At 56.5% G+C, this 17973-nt stretch overlaps 2 protein-coding genes and 1 non-coding gene across 3 annotated transcripts; all 3 read right to left on the bottom strand.

Annotated features, from left to right (window-relative positions):
* Window positions 1–1784: 1784 nt before the first annotated feature.
* On the bottom strand, window positions 1785–7973 carry DAPK3 (death associated protein kinase 3). Its single transcript, XM_075038110.1, has 9 exons — window positions 7882–7973; window positions 6994–7137; window positions 4921–5281; window positions 4583–4712; window positions 4354–4402; window positions 4170–4196; window positions 3916–4068; window positions 3229–3274; window positions 1785–3005 (listed from the first exon to the last, which is right to left on the bottom strand). Exons 2-9 carry the CDS (start codon window positions 7053–7055, stop codon window positions 2463–2465), a joined length of 1371 nt encoding a protein of 456 aa, XP_074894211.1. The 5' UTR covers window positions 7056–7137; window positions 7882–7973; the 3' UTR covers window positions 1785–2462.
* A 398-nt stretch (window positions 7974–8371) lies between these two features.
* On the bottom strand, window positions 8372–17654 carry EEF2 (eukaryotic translation elongation factor 2). Its single transcript, XM_075038109.1, has 15 exons — window positions 17534–17654; window positions 16518–16732; window positions 15630–15811; window positions 15334–15545; window positions 14335–14513; window positions 13842–13947; window positions 13412–13525; window positions 13075–13213; window positions 12447–12642; window positions 11999–12257; window positions 11561–11668; window positions 11103–11456; window positions 9951–10133; window positions 9732–9864; window positions 8372–8788 (listed from the first exon to the last, which is right to left on the bottom strand). Exons 1-15 carry the CDS (start codon window positions 17534–17536, stop codon window positions 8595–8597), a joined length of 2577 nt encoding a protein of 858 aa, XP_074894210.1. The 5' UTR covers window positions 17537–17654; the 3' UTR covers window positions 8372–8594.
* On the bottom strand, window positions 13715–13783 carry LOC142036179 (small nucleolar RNA SNORD37). Its single transcript, XR_012652110.1, has one exon. It is a non-coding gene; the product is annotated as a small nucleolar RNA SNORD37 (small nucleolar RNA).
* Window positions 17655–17973: the final 319 nt, after the last annotated feature.

The raw sequence follows: 17973 nt of genomic DNA, 5'->3' as shown, positions 1-17973 counted from the left end.
GTGGTACATCGTGCAGCCTACTGAACTCATGCCAGTACTCTGCAACTTAAAACCCTCTAAAGTAGGTCACCCTTGAGCACAGTGGCAACAAAACCCACCCCGAATTCTACTTTTTAAAAAACATTCTGGTGTTATCTTGTGAATCCACCACGATGAGATCTCTTGCCTCCACCCCCTCCAGAGCAGCATACCTGCCAGGCAGCTGGGGAGGAGATGGCCGTGTTGGCCAGGGTGAACGCCCAGGAACTTCCAAGAGCCTTTCAGGAGTGTGAAACAGAAACCCACGGCACGCCGAGCATCTGAGAAGCCTTAGCACTATGTGAACTTTGCACAGCTCGAGAACAACTGTTGCTATAGGATTTCCATACATCCTTTCACACATCGGCTCTGGTGATGAATCAGCTCTGCAACAGCGGATCAAATGCCCAGGACTCCAGCCAAATCTGGACCCCAAAGCTTATTCCCAAACCCCAGTGCCCAGGGGGAGGATGATGGTCCCAGGCCCCCCCCAGCCAGGTTCTGGTGTCCCACACCATGGCCGGAGCCTCCGTCCAGCACCCTGGAGCCACGGCACAGATCCTGCTCTGCCCTGGGACGATGCCACCAGCCACGCGGTCACGCCGTCACCCCTGGATGCCAAGCACCTTGGCCTGGAAAAACGGGGCAGACTAAAATTATCCGTGTGCCCGCATGCCCCGCGGGTTGGGATGAAACCTACACCTCGCAGGACGTCAGCAGACAGCGGCCGGCATGCGGGGCTGTCCGATGGCTGGCACAGATGGGGGCACTGGGCACAGCCCCTCTGCCCAGGCTGTGCCCATCTCACTGCCACCCCAGTCCCCCGGGGAGCTGGGGGGAGCCACTGGAGTGACAAATAAAGCCTAAATTGAGCAAATCCCCTCAGCCTACAGCTCGGCCGGAGGAAAACCCGCTGCTGCCCTCCCCGTCGTGGGTGCCGGCGAGCCAAAAGGACGCCTGCCATCTGCTGGGATTTGGCCGGTGATTCCCCCAGATCAAATTCAGCTGGATCTTGGCTCCATCGCCATGGAGCTGAGCAGCCGGAAACCCCCCGGTGCTCCCGGCGGAAACCCGGCCCTGATGCTCTCATGCATGCTCTGCAGAAAACAGCGATTCGGCACCTTGTCCGTCCGTCCCCCCATCCCCAGGAGGCCAGGGGCGAGGGGACAGGGTCCAGCCCCTGCTGGCCCCCTGGCCCTGGCCACCAGCTGCATTCCTGCACTCGCTGGCACATCTCCTGGTGATGCCAGAACCCAGCAGCCCTTCCTGGCCCAGACAATATTGGGGCTAATTCCTTATCCACTCTGTTCCCATGCAAAATGGGATCTGGCTGGTCCCCTGCAAAAGGAGGATCCCTGGGGAAAAGGTTAGGGACTCCACAGAAACCCTGGGATCCTCCCCGCACCAAGGGCCTTCCCTGAGCCCCAGGGACCTCCTCAAACCCCACAGACCTTTTCCAATTCCCAGGACCAGCCCCCAACCTCCCCTGAGCCCCCCAGACCTCCCCCAGGGTCCAAGGCAAGGGGGGCTGGGGGCTCTCCCAGCCCAGGAGCATCCTGCAACCCAGCCCCATTCCCAAAGCCCCCTCCAAGGCCACAGGGAGCTCGCCCATCAGCATTGAGGCTGATAAGGCGAAAAAAAAAAGCCTTTCTCCTCCCAGATTAACAAAATCCCTTTTGGATGGGAGTACAAACACCATCTGGGGGCACAGCAGAGGAGCTGTCACCCCCCAGCGTGTCCTTGCCCCCTTCCCACCACCCGTTCTCCCATGGCAGGAGCCAAGGCGGCCGCCCCGGTGCACGGAAACCTTTATTCTGTTAAAAGGGGGAGCGCCCGGTGGGACCAAGGGCTGGGGTGGGGGACAAGGGGATGCAATACCCCCGGGGAGAATGGGGGACGGCCAGGGTCACCCATGGGGCTGCGGCGTGTTGGATCACGCAGGAATCAGTCCTTGGTCATGGCTCACGCGTGGCAGACGCTGAGCTGCTGCGAGGGTTTAGAGGAGGGGTCTCCCCACCAAGCTCCCCCCCGCCAGGCAGGGCACTGCAGCAGCTCAGAGACCCAGGCCCTGGGTGGGACGGGGAGAACTGGTCCCCAAGCCCTGTGGCAGCGAGTGGGGGAGCAGCCAGGGGGAGCAAGGGGAACACGTGGACAGCAAGCCAAGCAAGAGCCACAAGCAGAAAGCCAAAACCCAGGTGAGCACAACCCAAGCTCCCTGAAGCGAGGGTCTCCAGAGAGGCACAAGTCCCCGGCACACCACCGCGAGCCCAGCAGAGCCTGGGAACATTTACCGAAGGCTGTCTGTGGACCGGCTCCTTGGGCAAGCAAGGGGCAGAGCCACTGAGGTCCCTTCAGTGCTACCTGCCGCTGCAGGTCAGCGGGGGGGAATCGAGAAGGACGACCCAACCTCAGCCCGAGGGCAGCCAACCCCGGCACCGGCCGAGCTAGCGGATGCTGCCATCTCCCTCACCGCTCTGCAGCTTCTCCCGCTCAATGGACCACACCAGCTCCTGGACAAACTTCATCTCTGAAGCCACCTGCTTGGCCAACGCCTCGTAGTGGTTCTCCAGCTTTCGGTAACGCCTCTTGAGGCCGTTGGCCACCTGTACCACGCTCTTGGTCTCCTCCTGCGCCTGCTTCTTCAGGGCCTCCGTCTTCTGCAGCTCCTGCCGGATCTGGCGGAGGTCCTGGCTGATGCTCTCATTCTCCTCTTTGTACCACGACTCCTTCTCCTCATAGATGGACAGCAGGGCCTCGATGTCCTCCTGGAAGGACTTCTTGTTCCTCTCCAGCTCTCGGAGGCTCTCCTCGGCTGCAGCCACCTCCTCCATGACCTTGGAAAAGCGCTCGAAGTTGATGTATGTGTTGTTTGGCGGCATGCTGGAGTGGGACTTGATGGTATACTCCTTCAGGCGTGTGGTCTTCAGCCGACGGCGCTCAGGCTTCTTGCAGCTGTCTTCATTGCGGACGTTCCTCCTCTTGATCACCTGAGGAGAGGAACAGCCACAGGCATGGGGCGCAGCCGGGACAGTGGGAGCCGGACAGCTTCGGCAACCACCCACAGTCGCCTGGCAGCCCGGCCACCAGCGGCACCAAACCAGCCCCAGCTGGGGGTTGGAAGAGCAGTGGAGAGCTGCCAGTGCGTCAACACCCACCCCCGACTTCTTGGATGTTTGACACCCAAAAAGTGCCGATTCTTTAACTTCTCACCTTAATCCAAGGGTGTTCCAGGCTTTGAGCAATGGTCATCCGCTTCCTGCAATGACAGCAAGGTTGCAATCAAGGGGCAGAGGCTTTGCTGCCTCTTTCCCTGTTAAAGTCCTGGAAAGGCTGCTTGGATCCTATCACCTTTGGGGCATGGATGAGCCCAGACAAACTCACTGTACTCAGGGGCCACCCCAGACAGGGGCTGCATCCAGCTCCCATGCCCTCAGCCAGCCTCCCAAGAGCAAATACATGCAGAAGAGCCTGCAGCAACCTCCCAACCGATGTCCGATCATGCAGCACCACTGCTCCTGCCCCAGGCCAAGGTCCTGGGTGCTCAGGTCAGCCCTTGATACCTTCCAAACCCCTTTCCCTCCTTTTCAGCCGAGCTGCTGCACTCTCAGGCTGATCCCAGAATTCACCGCATGCCTGACATGGGGGAGAGACTTTGGTTTCCAGATGTCTCACAACATCAAATCCTACAAGCAGCAGTAGGGAAACACCGGGATGAATGGGATTTATAAACAAGCAGCACAACAGGGATGGGGAAAGGCCTCTGGGCTGGCAGCAGGCAGGCTCAGAGCTAAACCCTAGCATGGGCAGGAGGTATGGGAGCTGCCTGTACATGGAGGGTCGGGCAGGACGGACTGTTCTCTCTCCCAGGGTCATCCCCAGCTCTGCTCCGTCTCTCACTTGGGGTCCTTGACGAGCAGGCGGCGGATGAAGTCCTTGGCCAGCTCACTGGTGTTGCTGAAATACTCCTCATCGAAGTCGTAGTTGACGGCAGATATGTTGGTCAGGGTCTCTTGCTTTGTTTCCCCCAGAAAGGGGGAGGCTCCGCTCAGCCTGCAGCGAGAGTGGGTTGTGACACCCCAAAAAGGTGACGGCCCAAGGCGGAGGGACTCGCCCTGCAGCGCCCATCTCCCCCAGACTCCCCCTATACTCACAGGATGTAAGTGATGACCCCGATGCTCCTGGAAGAGAGAGGAAGATGAGGCTGAAGCCCCACGGAGCGCCATCGGTCCCCTCTCCCTGTGCTTTCAGCAAGAGGGGAGATACACCGGCACGACCCCAGTCCCAAGGACCGGCCACTGGTGCCACTGGAAGGTGCTTGGGAAGGGACTCACTCACCACATGTCGGCCTCCAGCCCCAGGGGTTCGTAGTTCACAATTTCTGGGGCTTTAGAAGGAAAGAGGGGAGAAAACAGGCTTATTCTGGGGGAAAGAACCCTGTCCCCATGGACACATCCCGGCAGCTGCCCAGCCTGCTGCACCAGGGCTTTGGGCATCTCTCTGCGGTTAAGCCAAAGCTTTCAGAGCCCAGAGGAGCCCCACAGGAACACCACCAGCCAGGTCTCACCTACAAACTCCGGGGTCCCAAATATATTCTTGAATTCATTCCCAGCTTCAATCTTGTGGGCGATCCCGAAGTCGATGAGTTTGATGCGAGGGTTTGGCACATTCTTGTCCAGCAGCATGATATTCTCCGGCTGTGGGGGAAAAGGAGCTGGCATTTACCCCCACACACTCACCCATGAGAGCCTTGTGCTGCCCTGGACTCCTCTCCTAGGAGGAGAGGACACATGCCTGAAGCAGGGAGAGATCCCAGAGCCAGCCCCACTGCTCCGCAGGCATCTGAATGCTTGTCCCGGCTCCCCAGCTGCCAAGCACAGGGTGTTTGCACCTCCCAGACCTCACCTTCAAGTCGAAGTGGGCGATGCGCTTGGAGTGCAGGTAGTGCACCCCATCCAGGATCTGCTTGAGGAACTGGGTGGCCTCCTCCTCCGTCAGGGACTCCTTCTCAGCCAGGAAATCAAAGAGCTCACCACCCGAGACCAGCTCCAGGATCAGCACCACGTCCGTCTTGTTCTCAAAGATGTCATGCAGCGTGATGATGTTGGGGTGCTGAATCTCCCGCAGGATGTCCACCTCCCTCTCGATCTCCTCCCGGCTCACGCCCCGACGGCTGGACGACAGCCGACGCTTCTTGATGAATTTGGCTGCATACTCCAGACCTGTTTTCCTCTCCCGGCATTTTCGTACAATGGCAAACTGGCCGCTGTGAGATGCAAGGAGGAGGTGAGGAGATGATCTCCTACATCATATATGCCGACATGTGCTCGGCAGCGGGGTCAGCACCGGCACAAGGATGGGGGACGCTGCGTGCAGGGACGCTGCGCTGTGCTGCGCAGGAGGACACATGGTTTTGCCCAGGACTGTCAGGAATCGGGGTCCTCCCATACACGGCTGATCATGCCCACCTGCTCCCAACACGCTCCCAGGGTTTACGCATCCTGGTACCGCCAGAGCAGGCATGTAAACCCCAGCACTGCCCAGGATGGAGGAAAGAAATTCTTCCCAGGGACGCAGCAGCCACTGACACTCTCTGGGCTGTTCTGGTGCTGCTGAGACTGCCAGGGGTGCGAGATGCCCATTGGCCTCTGTTTCCAGCCAGGAGCCCCCAGGCTGCTCCCAGGAGAGAACCCTGGAGTCCAGTGGTCCCAGGGAACCATAAAGTTTTGATAGGGAAGGTGGGTGGAGGGGTGGAAATGGCTGAAATAAGAGTAACTGACAGTTCAAAGCATGCTTGGGTCAGGGGCCGGGGGGAGGCAGGGCTCCGGGCATCGACAAGCACTTCGGAGAGCCGGGTTCTGCCAACACCGGCATTGCTGCTACGGCAGGATCCCAACCCTTGTCCCTCCCCTCCGTGGCTGAGCCCCCTGCTGCCCTTCTGCCAGGATCCACAAGGGCCCCTCAACGCCTTCCCCTCCCAGAGGACCAGATCTGTCCCACGTCCCCAGGCTGCTCCCTCCCCGCTGCCCCGGCCATTGGCCATCCCTGCCAGCACACGATGACGTGCGGTCCCCGTCACCGGCCTCCGTCACTGGCCTCCGCGCACACCCGGACCCAAGACTTCTTTATGCGTCCGGGGCCACCCACAGCTCCCCCCGGGGCACAGACCAGCCTTGCCCAGGTGGGATCCAGCCCCCGGGCACCACATCCGTCCCCACGGCTCACACCGGACCAGAACTACAGCGCAGCCCTGAAGGCGAAGGGGACCCAGAGCAAGCCCCTGGAAGCTCCCCCTCTTTTAAAAAAAATGCTAAAACCACCCAAAATGTTTCCGCTGCACAATTATTTTCCACTGCCCAAGAGGGAGCACCCCTAGGGAGCCCTGCACCCAGGCAGGCAGCCATGGCTGCAGCAGACCCCGAGTCCCGGAGTGCCGGCATGGGGCTGGCGTGGCTGAGGCAGCGCTGGAGGATCCAAACCCAGCCCACACCCCCCCACCGCCACCGCCTTTACATCCCGGATGATTAAATCCCATTTGCATGCAGTGATTCACCCCCAGATCTGTCCCGCAGGCGCAGAACCGGGCGGCAGCAACTGAGAAGGGCCGGAAGACGCCAGCACCAGCCCGTCAGCCCTGGCCAAACACGGACAGGATGGGAGCTCTGCAGGGAGCTGCTAGGCCTGCCCTGATATAGGGTAGAGTTAAATGCTAATTAACACCGTTTGTTTTAATAGAGAGCTGCTAGAGGTGCCTGGCTCTCAGTAGAGCACCTGGCCTGCAGACCCACTGCCTGCAGGTAGCCACAGAGGTGGCACAGGGGATGTTACCGTCACGGGGACACCACGAGGGCTGCAGCAGGCGGGTGAAGTTCCCAGCCCAGTGCTTGGGCAAGGGGTGCAGCCACGGAAGCCCCTGGTGCTTGGGCAGGGGGTACCGCCATGGAAGCCCCCCCGGGAGCGCAGCGGGATGTTACTCACCTGCCCAGCTCTTCCCCCATCTCATAGAAGTCCTCCACGCTCTCCTGCCGGAAGGTGGACATGGCTGCGGGGCCCTCACAGAGCTGAAACCGCCCCGACCCTGCGAGCGGAGGGGGATACCGGGGGGCAGCCGGGGATCAGCACCTGCAGCACCAAAAATGGGGGTTTATGCCCTGGGAGCCACAGGCCAACACCAACAACAGACCTACTGTGGCAGGTCAGGGCCAGGACCCAGCATGGGGACCCCGTCCCCCCACAGCGACAGAGGGCAGGGACCCCCAAAGCAGTGCAGCCCTACACTGTGCTGTGCCATGGGGCGGCCGGGGCTAAGCCGTAGATTTAGTCCCCGGGACAACCCCCGATCTTATCATCCCCCAAGGCCCGTGGGAACCCCCCACCCACCCTGGCCCTGGTGGGGACACCCTGGGGGGAGAGAGAATGGAATAGGGGTGGTGGCTGGGTGGGCCCCAGGCTTGTGGGCCACGCTTGATCCCAAACCTCTTGTCACTGCAGCCAGCAACACCCGGCTGTGGTGGAGGGACCCCCCCAAACACATCCATCGACACCCCACTGCCCCCCCCGCCCCATAGCCTCCACACACCCCCCACCCCGATCCCCCACTGCCCCACAACCCCCCATTCCACACACACCCCCATCCCAATCCCCCCACAATCCCTCCCTACCCCACAGGCCCCACACAACCCCCCCCCCTCACCCCTCACAGCCCCATCCCACCCCTCACAACCCCCCACCCCGCCAAATTCAGGCCGTCTCCCGCTCCCACAGGCCCCTAAACTCCCTCCTCGCCCCACAACCCCCACCCCACAGCCCCTTCCCGCCCCACATCCCACACACAAACATTCCCCCCCCTCCCCCCCCCCCCCAAACCTGGGCCGCCGCCGCCGCCCGCGTCGCCGCCGCCGCATTCCACCACTGCTACCGGCTCCGCCCACTTTTTTTTTGCTCCGCCCACCCTCCGCGCGACGCCCCGCCCCGCCGGTAGGCGGGGCGGGGCGTCGCGCGGAGAGTGGGCGGAGCGCGCTGGTCTCCCCCCCCACCCCGTCGCACCGTTTCTCCGCTAGGTCCTCCCGCCCGCAAGGGGGCGCCCTATTTCCACCTGGGAAAGCAGCCCCCGAAGCACATCGATCACCATTATCCAATTTTTATTAATTCCAGTGGCACTAATACAGGCGGGCGATGGGCACGACGGACAGTCACACTGCAGGCTGGCTTCCTTCTCCCTCCCCCCCCCCCTTTCCTCATTTTGCATCATTTTACCGCAGTTTGGAGAGAAATGGAAGGAGCGTGGCCCCTCCTCTCCCCCCGACCTTCTGCAAAACTGCTTTTTGAGTCAAATAAATACAGAATTGGGCAAATCTAGTGGAAATGTTTTAGTTACAATGGCAAAGATGAGTCATGTGCAACACAGAAACCTATAAGGCTTTTTTCCCCCCCCTCCCCCTCATTTAAAGTCTCAAATCTCTATGAAACCGATTAATTAACAATGCAAAGAGATGGTGGTCACGGGCATCTCCCCCTTTGCACGGGCCTTAACGCTAATTTAATTAATTCTCCCCTCCCCAAGAGTCCAACGAGTTTAATTAGAGTTTGTCGAGGAAGTTGTCGAGGGCAGGGATGCCTTCCTTCAGCCCTTTGCGTTTGCGGGTCTCGGCCACCACCTGGCAAGGACGGCTGGCACTGTCGAAGGGATCCCCGGGCAGGATCTGCCAGTGGTCGAAGACACACTGGGGGAAAGCCTGGCCTCCTGTGTTGGACCTTAAATCCGCTGTAAAACCTGCAAGGAAGAAGAGAAGGGGTGAGGTGGAAAGGGGAATGGGCGTAATTTGGCATCATTTCTAGCAGAAGTCATGTGCCGGACCACCAATGACACATCTAGAGCAAAGGGATTCAAAGCAGCACCCAAAAGCCCACAGAGATGGCAACCCTGGGGCACCTCTCCCAGGAGAACAGCTGGGAGTTGGGGTTGGAGAAGAGAAGGGGCTGGGGAGACCTCACTGCAGCCTCTCCAGACTTCAAGGGGGCTCAGAAGATGGGGACAGACTCTTCAGCAGGGGCTCTAACAGCAGAGCAAGGGGTAATGGTTTTAAACTAAAAGAGAGGAGATTCAGACTAGGTGCAAGGAAGATATTTTTTATGATGAGGGTGGAGAAACACTGGCACAGGTTGCCCAAAGAGGTTGTGGATGCCCCATCCCTGGAAACATTCAAGGTCAGGTTGGAGGGGGCTCTGAGCAACCTGCTCTAGTTGAAGGTGTCCCTGCTCATGGCGGGGGGTTAGACTAGGTGACCTTGAAATGTCCCTTCCCACCCAAACCATTCTGTGATGTCACTCTCTTTTCCCAAGTAAGAATTGGTGGGACAAGAGGAAACAGCCTCAAGTTGCACCAGGGGAGGTTTAAATTGGGTATCAGGAAGAATTTCTTCACCTAAAGGGCTGTCAAGCACTGGAACAGGCTGCCCAGGCAAAGGGTTGAGCCACCATCCCTGGAGGTAGTTAAAGGACGCATAGATGTGGCACAGAGGGACAGGTTTAGTGGACTTGACAGCATTGAGTTAATGGTTGGGCTCAATCTTAAAGGTCTTTTCCAACCTAAGTGATTCTACAATCGTTGTGGTCAGAGAGCTGGACACAAAGGATCCCCCTCCTTCCCAGGGTTGGCACCAAGCTCCCAGGAGCTGCCGCGCGCCCAGGGGAGCACCCAGGACCAGCGCACTCACCAAAGGACTCGTTGACAGGCAGGTAGGCCTTGACCACGAACATGGGTGTGCCGGCCACCTGGGTCTCCTCAAACACGTGGCCACGTTTCCTGTTCAGCACGCCGTAGATGCCACCCACCACCTGCTCTGGGCACTGCAAGAGAGAGGTGTCAGGACCACAAACCACCTGCTCGTGTTTTCTTCACACAGGGTTTTCCGGGCTGAGGAGAGGTTCCTCACCTGGATTTCCACAAGGTAGATGGGCTCCATGAGCCTGGGCTGAGCAGTGAGCACACAGGCGTACAGGCATCTCCTGGCAGTGGGAATGATCTGTCCGCCTCCGCGGTGGATGGCATCGGCATGCAGGGTGACATCATGCACATCAAAACGCACAGCACGCATGTTCTCCTCACACAGGACCCCCTGGAAAAGCAGAGCAAGGGGTCAGCCAACACCCTGTCAGGGGACAGCTGGTGTTCCCTACCAGAAGGCTCCAGCCCCTCAGCTTACGGGCATTCCTTGGAAGCGGGTTCCAGAGCAGGAAGCACAAGAGCCCACTTGGCAGAGCAAGGAGCCATGCAGCAAGTCATCTCCCTTGCCTAGGACCCAAGAGCCATCTGCTCCTGCCACCAAGTCACCACTGCAGCTCCTCTGAGAAGGCTTCAGGCACTGAAACCATTCTTAGCAGTAGCTTCACGCAACAGCTCCAAGGCTCACATCATCAGCAGGAGTGCTGACACATTATTTATGGTGCTGCATAAGACCCCAAGAATTTGGACAGCAAAAGAAGTTTTTCACACTACTGGGACAAAAAAAGTTGTTGGCATGGCATCTTCTTCTTCAGACTGACACTAACTCAAAAAAAAGTAAACAGGAAAAAACCCTCTCCTGTTGCTGTTCCCAGTCTACCTGCCAACTTGTTATTTTGGAGTCATCTCCTGTCTAGTCCTGAAAAAATAATTGGTAAACAAGGCCAGATCTTTGCTGAGGCTCTCAGAGCAACTTTCATTTTCTTCTGATGCCAGTTGTGTTATTCATCTTAGTAGTTTCTGTCCCTGCTGTTGCATGCTGCTCTCAGAAAAGCTTTTAATAAGTTTTTAATTTTTTTAAAAAATTTTAAGTACGTGCTGCCATGATGAATTTCTCTGCAGTCCTGGGAGAAAGCTTTTTGTCCTGAGGTTCTGTTTTGTGTCCAAACTGATATGACATCTTCACTCCAGCTGTCACCGAGTTACATTTACCCTAAAAGATCCTTCCAAATTACAAATGTGTTGCACTGTACGTGACAGTTCAAAGACATTTTGGGGAAAAAAAGCTGTTTATGATGCTGCACACCACCTGCCCTGGAGCAATCCCAGCCCCACTATAACCAGAGCCAGGCACTGCCCCTACCTCCTTTGTTGCCCACTGGAAGCCAGCCACCACACTGTCCTTGATCTCGTTCAGGTACTGCACTCCTTTGGTGATGTCAGTCAGGATGTTGGGACCGGTGCCGTCAGGACCAAAGCACCAGATTTTCCTGGCTTCAGTGACATCCCACTCGTACTTCTCAGCCAGGTAACGAGCTCGTTGCTTCAGCTCCTGACGAGCAGAGACCTCACCCTTGTCAATATCTTCGGCCAAGCCATCTGGGAAGGGCCGGGCCTTCATGTACAGCCTGTTGTGTTTGTTGGGGGACTTGGAAAGGCACATCACGTTGGATTCCTCACTGACTGTTTCACGGTACGACACAACAGGATCTGATTTCTGTGGTGACGAAGAGCAAAGAACAGTGAGGCACCAACCAAACTGCAGCTCACCAGACACCCGCTCAGAGATCACCAACAGCTCTGCCACTGCAGCCCCTCTACCTTAATAGGAATGCACGCATGGTCCTCTTCCAGATCCTTCAGGCAGATCTCCAAGTGCAGCTCCCCTGCACCAGCAATGATGTGCTCCCCAGACTCCTCAATGATGCACTGAAAAGAGCATTTATACAGCAGGTGAGGCTTTCAACTGCAATGCAACAAAAACTCTCGCACATAAAATAAAATACTAGTGACTGTCTCTGATTTGTCTTTGACTCACAGAGCTACTTTTACATGCTCTTTCCACTGATCTGGGGATGACTCAGCACCAACCCCAAGGTGAAACACAGTATTCCTTCCCACTCTGGTAGGGCTGGGACCGATACTCAATTCAAGATTCTTCTGCCAGCATTCCCAGTGCAATCATGATTAGAGGCAGAAGCCTCCTGTGCCAGCAGGACCAGGGTTTCTCCTGTCCCTGAAACCATTTCAGACATTCACCTGCACCATAGGGTCAGACTTGGCAAGACGCTTCAGTCCCTCCACCAGCTTGGGCAGGTCAGCTGGGTTCTTGGCTTCAACAGCCACACGCACGACAGGGCTGACACTGAACTTCATGACTCTCATGTTGTGAGCATGCTCAAAGGTGGTGATGGTTCCAGTCTTCACAAGGAACTGGTCGACACCAACCAGACCAACGATGTTTCCACAAGGCACGTCCTCAATGGGTTCAACATAGCGCCCCATCATGAGAATGGTCCTGGCAAGAGAGGAAGTTGTTTTAATGAGGTCTGAAAGAGGCAGCCCCAAAAGGCAGCATCCTGGAGTTCAGTAGCAGACTTGAAGTCCACAGCCAAGCACCTTGCCTGGCCTCAGAGACGAGAAGAGACCCAAGACAGTACTAGAACCACAAATCTGAACCACAGAGCACACCCCAGCCAGGACTGACCTTTGAATTGGCTTCAGGTACAGATCCTCCTTCTTGCCAGGTGTGTAGTTTGGTCCCATGATTCTGACTTTCAAGCCAGTTGAGACGAGACCAGAGAAGACACGTCCAAAAGCGTAGAAACGTCCCTTGTCAGAGGTTGGCACCATTTTAGAGATGTACATCATCAGGGGGCCTTTGGGGTCACAGTTCTTAATACCTGGGAGGAGGCAGAGAGATCTACTTAGTTCAGTACCATTTCCCCCATTTGGTATACATGCCCTGTCCCCTCAACTCACCCCAAATCCCAACATGAGACCTGTACCCACTATTGTCCCAGTCCCTTCACTTCTGTCCGGATAGCTGGCCAGCCCACCAGAGAGAAAGATCGCATCAATCACCGAGAGATCTTTTCAACAAATACAAGCTCAGCCTGAGCCCTTGACATATACCTCAGCTACTCTCCAGTCACTTAGGTAGCTCAGTACTCCTGAGCAAAGCTCCTAAGCTTGTTTCATCCACACTACAAAAGCTACAGAATCAAGAATTACAGTAGCTACCGAGCTGTGTACTTGGAGAACAAGACGGCTACAGGTGTGTTGGAGCACTTATGTGAAGGGATGCCTGGCAGCAAAGCAGCACCTCATCATACCTATGGCAGCCTCATCATCAGGGGGTCCCTCGTAGAGCAGTTCACAGCGGTACTTCTGGGCTGTGACAGGAGAAGGCAGGTGAATAGTGATCATCTGCAGCAGGGCATCTCCAGCAGGCAGCCACCGCCTCATCACGGCCTGAGCAGATATCAGAAGAGCAAGACCCAGTCAGATTGTTCACAACCTGGTAGTTAACCTTCCCCTGCCTCCCTAACCTCCAAGCTGCCAACAGCACCTTCCCACCCAAGCAGCGTTAGTAGCCACTTAGTAAGTTGACCCAGTTGGAGCTACACAGTTACACATCTCCTCCCCACAGACACTTCAGACCAATCTCACCTTCAGCAGGGGTTTGCCCTCTTTGTCCTTATCTTCGCTGTCAAGCTTGATGTCCAGTTTCTCAATCAGTTTAGCCGCCTCCTCTTTCTTGAAGTTCATGATTGCATCGAAAACCTAGAACAACAGCAGCAGTCATGAATGTTGCCAGTGACCCAGTTTGAAGCAGCAGCACAAGTGTCTCTAAAAGAATCTCTGTTCTTGCTCATCACCCAGTTGAATCCATTTGGAGGCTCAGACACATACTTGCCTGCACAGTATCTACTACCAGCCTCCCTGCCCACACAGAGTAATGAGTTAGGCTTGTGTCAGATATTTAAATTTCTTCAATCAGACAAGTCAGGTCAAAGTGAAGAAATTTTCCATCATCACTCACTGTAACTGAACCAGAGAGCATAAGGCATCAGCAAGGGCTAAACACTAGAGAACTCACCTTGAAGATGGGGTCAAGGATGAGCTGGCAGAAGGTCCTGGGCAGTTTCTTTCCATCAGGGCTGGTAGCAGATTTGCTGAACTTGCCAGTAGCAGGATCAAAATATCTGGAGAAAGAATTGAGTCAGACAAGTATCAACACTCAGTTCAGCTACAGAAGCATGACTTGTTTTGCTTGCTCCAGCCAGAAGAAGGAGCCACTCAGTAAGAACCATCTTCATACGCTCCCCCATCACTCTCAGGTTTTCAGAGCTCACCAAAATGCATTAAACCATGTGGCCAACTCACTGTCCCCTCCCCATTTATCTGGGTGTTTCCTATTCTGCAAAGATTTCATGGGAAACAGTTCTTTTGCTAGCACCTGCACCAAGTCATTGAGCCAGGGCCATAAGCAGGCACAACCACCTCCTCCCTCCTTACCAATCTTATACAGCATCAGGTTGCAGCCACACAGAGCTGATTTGGAATTACAATCAACAGCCACAATTCCTCACCTGTCTCCCCACAGCTTCTTCATCATGTCTTCTACTTTCTTGGCACGCTCAGATGGATTCAGCTGGGCATCACCCTTGGCAGCGAACTTTGCAACGTACATTTCAGCAAACTGTTTCAGAGTGAAAGCCCAGCCATGCAGGCCAGAACCAAAGCCAACGGTACCAAGCACCGGATCAATCTGAAAGGGAACAGGAGAGCTGGGTTGCAGAGGAACAGCCACAGGTCTTACAGGCACGGAGCGTTACAGCAGTCAGCCTACTCCGTCCCAAACAACACTCAAGTACGAAAAGAGTTTGAAGATGGAGCTTCAGGACTATGGGACTCTCGAGCAGTTCTGTGACAGCCTGGCCACACCCCCACCATTTTAGCTTTGTAGCGCAGAACTAGATCGGTTTTTCATCACTTTGACCAACTACATACTCAAGACAGCTCAGCAGCTGTGCAGGTTTGCGTGCAGGTAAGATTCCTGTCCTTCACGGGGAGGATCAGCAATACAGGAAAACCTGCAGCATGCAGGAGAATGCTCAATGGGATCAAAGCGCAAGCTTTTTCTCAGAACCAAAAGCCCTGCTTGCTACCCAGGAACCCAGCAGGGAGCGGTGCTCGGAGCGCAGGGACTGGCAAACACCTACTGGCCTTCCATTTCAGAAGACAGCCGGGGGAGGGATGCTGCGTAGGAGCCTAGGATCTCGCATCACCTGACATCACAGATGTGATGTGGGCAAGAAGGTGTCCTACAAAACAAGGGCACCCTTGGTAAAGATAGAAAATACTTTCTTGTATTTATAGACTTTATTTGCTCAAGCCTTGAACTAGCAGAATATTTCAGAGAAAAGCTAGCGAGAGCTCCAACCAGCGCAAGCCTGGGTAGTATGGGCATCTTTGTTATTCTACTCTCACTTCTCCACTTGAGATAGGAAAGAACGACTAAGGAGGCAACTGCTCCCTTTCACTAAAGGGAATTATTTCCAACACAGCGTTCGCAGCCTCCCACTTACCATGATATTTCCCATGGGGCCACTTTCTCCTTCTCCATACGTGGAGATAATGACATTCACGTTTTCCACAATGCGCTGGAAGGTCTGGTACAGCTCTTCTGGCTCCAGCTGCAGCTCCAGCAGTGCTCGGTCCATCTTATTCATCATCAGGACAGGCTTGATCCTCTCAGCAATGGCCTGACGCAGCACAGTCTCTGTCTGCACGCACACGCCTGCCAAACAGGGGAATTAGTTATCCTTGTTTTCCAACTTGCCCAGCACACATTCCAGTTGCATATGGCTGCAAAAAACCTTACCAGAGACACAGTCTACAACAACCAGGGCACCATCAGTGACACGAAGAGCAGCAGTGACCTCTGAAGAGAAGTCCACGTGCCCAGGAGAGTCAATCAGATTGATCAAGAAACCAGAACCATCCTTGCTTTGCTTGATGAAGGCCAAATCATTTTCAGAGAGCTCATAAAATAGGGAAATAGCTCTGAAATAGAAGAAGAACTATTAAAATTATTATCTACACATTACTCCTCCCCAATGCTTAGAAACAGCCTTTTATCCCACACAGACAGCTTTGCCTGGGCTTAAGGATTTCCTGAAGCGTATTCCTGGGAGGCCAGTGTGGGAGATAACCAGGAGCGCAGGCTAAAATCTGCCCTTCCTACACTCTTCTGAAATCAAACTCTTCTGACTCCGTGCAATTTAAAGCACCCAAAGAGGGTTCCATTTCTTTCAAACAAGGATTTATTCTTTTTCTACTTGGCCCAACCACCTTTTTGATCCCTTTTCATGCCCCTCAGGGTCCTCAAACCACCCATGGTGACACAGCCGCCAGGTACGTCACCAGAGATGCTCCCAAAACAGTCTCTGCACCGCATCCGCGGGACTCCAGCAGACATCAGCCACATCCAACAGTCCCAGTGTTAAAATGGAAGGCTGAAGCTCCTGCTGCACATCTGTTTCCCAGTAGCCCCCAAGGTAGTGCTCCGTGATTCACCAGAAACCAACCAATACTTGCTCTTTCATTTAAGCAATCCTGACGAGCAAGAGATGAGCTTCTGAACTAGACTAGAGAAAGCCTGCCGCCGTCTTCTTTCATCTCACAAACAAGCCAGTGGAGGACTCAAAGCCCCCTAAGCTCAGACCACGCAGTTAGGAGCACAAAAGTGGCATGAGGGCAGGGAACTCACGTTGATTTGATGGTAATGCACCGTTCCTGCTCATCCTTTCTTGTGTCAGTGAAACGGGTCTCCCCCGCACGGGCAGAGGCGATGATACCAGCTTTGCATACCAGAGAATCAGTCAAGGTTGACTTGCCATGATCAACATGGGCAATCACAGACATGTTTCTGATGTTGGCCTTTTTGTCCATGATGGCCCGTATCTGGTCTACTGTGAAGTTCACCTTGAAGAATGAGAGAAGGGGGCGGGGGAAAGAGAAAAACACAGGGTATATAGAAACGGCTTTGGCAATCCCAAGAAGCCCGATCAACGCCACAAATACCTACCATAGTCACAGCAATATCAATTCTGCCTGTGCAGCCCATGTTACGAGACAACGCACAGCAAGGGCACCGCAGACACCGGCGTTACAAACAGAGCAGCCTGGGCCCCACAGCCCAAGCACCCAGCACGCTCCCTCTCTGGCTCAGTGTCCTACAAACTGCGGCAGTGTCAACGGTTCCTGGAGGCAAGCCCCCACTAAAACCGAACCCTCGTTCGGTCGCTGTTTCTCAGCGGGTGGGTGACAGCCCGGTGCGCCGCTGTGATTGCCCCCGCCCGGGCCGCAGCGTTACATAAGGCAAGCGCTGGCCACCGCAAAGGCCCGTTCCCGACGTCAACACCACCCCGGTGCCACATCACCGCCGCCGCTCCCCCTCCCCGTGCGGCAAGCTCCACCGGCACGGGCACGGCAGCCCCGGCACCGGGAAAGCAGGGCCCTACGGGGGCTGGCACAGACCCCCAGGGCCGCCGAGCCCCACAAGCCAGGCAAGGGCTCCGAGTCCCACCGGGGACAGTCCCCTCCCCTCCCCGGCACGCTTTCCAGCCCCACCCCTCTCCCCTCAGCAGCGGCCCAACCCGGCCCGGCAGGCCCCTACCGCCGCCGCAAACCCCCCGGCCCTCCCGGGGCAGCCATCCCCACCGACGCTGCGAGCGCGGTGCCCGCTCACCCCCGTCGGGGTAGCGGCAGGACGCGGGGTCTCACCATGGTGGCGGATGGCGGTGGATTCTCCGGGGCGGGGGGGTTACAGCAATGGCGGCGGCGGCAGCCCTGTCTCGCTGGCGAGCGCAGAGCGGGCGGAAGAGAACGCTGACGTCAACCGCCCCCTTCTTATACGACGGCGCCGGCCGGGGGGCGGAACCTGCGCAGCCGGCACCCAGGGCGCATGCGCCGCCGCGCCTCTCTGGCCCTCAGCGGCCGGTATGCTCTATGGTTGGGAGGGTTATTCCGCCGGGGCGGGACCACGTGGCCTCGCACCGGGGCTGTACCGGGGCCTGCGGGGGAGCTGGGACCGGCACCTCCTGCCCCGCCCTGCCTTGGGTCTACCCCGGCCGCGGCGGGGGAGAAAGTCTTCCCCGCCTACTGCCGGTAACTCGGGTGAGGACCGGCCCCGGAGGACCGGAGTCGGTACGGCTACTGCGGGG

The sequence above is a fragment of the Buteo buteo genome, chromosome 10, assembly GCF_964188355.1.
Source record: "Buteo buteo chromosome 10, bButBut1.hap1.1, whole genome shotgun sequence".
Taxonomy (NCBI): Eukaryota; Metazoa; Chordata; class Aves; order Accipitriformes; family Accipitridae; genus Buteo; species Buteo buteo.
This window is presented reverse-complemented; position numbering and strand designations above follow the sequence as displayed.

Excerpts from the sequence above, each read along its gene's own strand:
- DAPK3 (XM_075038110.1), bottom strand. The coding sequence starts at position 7,055 with ATGTCCACCTTCCGGCAGGAGAGCGTGGAGGACTTCTATGAGATGGGG. Across the intron at positions 4,069-4,169 it reads GGGGTCATCACTTACATCCT|GCTGAGCGGAGCCTCCCCCT; the intron begins GTGAGTATAGGG and ends CTCTCGCTGCAG. Across the intron at positions 3,275-3,915 it reads CTGCTCGTCAAGGACCCCAA|GAAGCGGATGACCATTGCTC; the intron begins GTGAGAGACGGA and ends CTGTCATTGCAG.
- EEF2 (XM_075038109.1), bottom strand. Across the intron at positions 12,643-13,074 it reads TGATGATGAGGCTGCCATAG|GTATTAAGAACTGTGACCCC; the intron begins GTATGATGAGGT and ends GCCTCCTCCCAG. Across the intron at positions 12,258-12,446 it reads TACCTGAAGCCAATTCAAAG|GACCATTCTCATGATGGGGC; the intron begins GTCAGTCCTGGC and ends CTCTCTTGCCAG.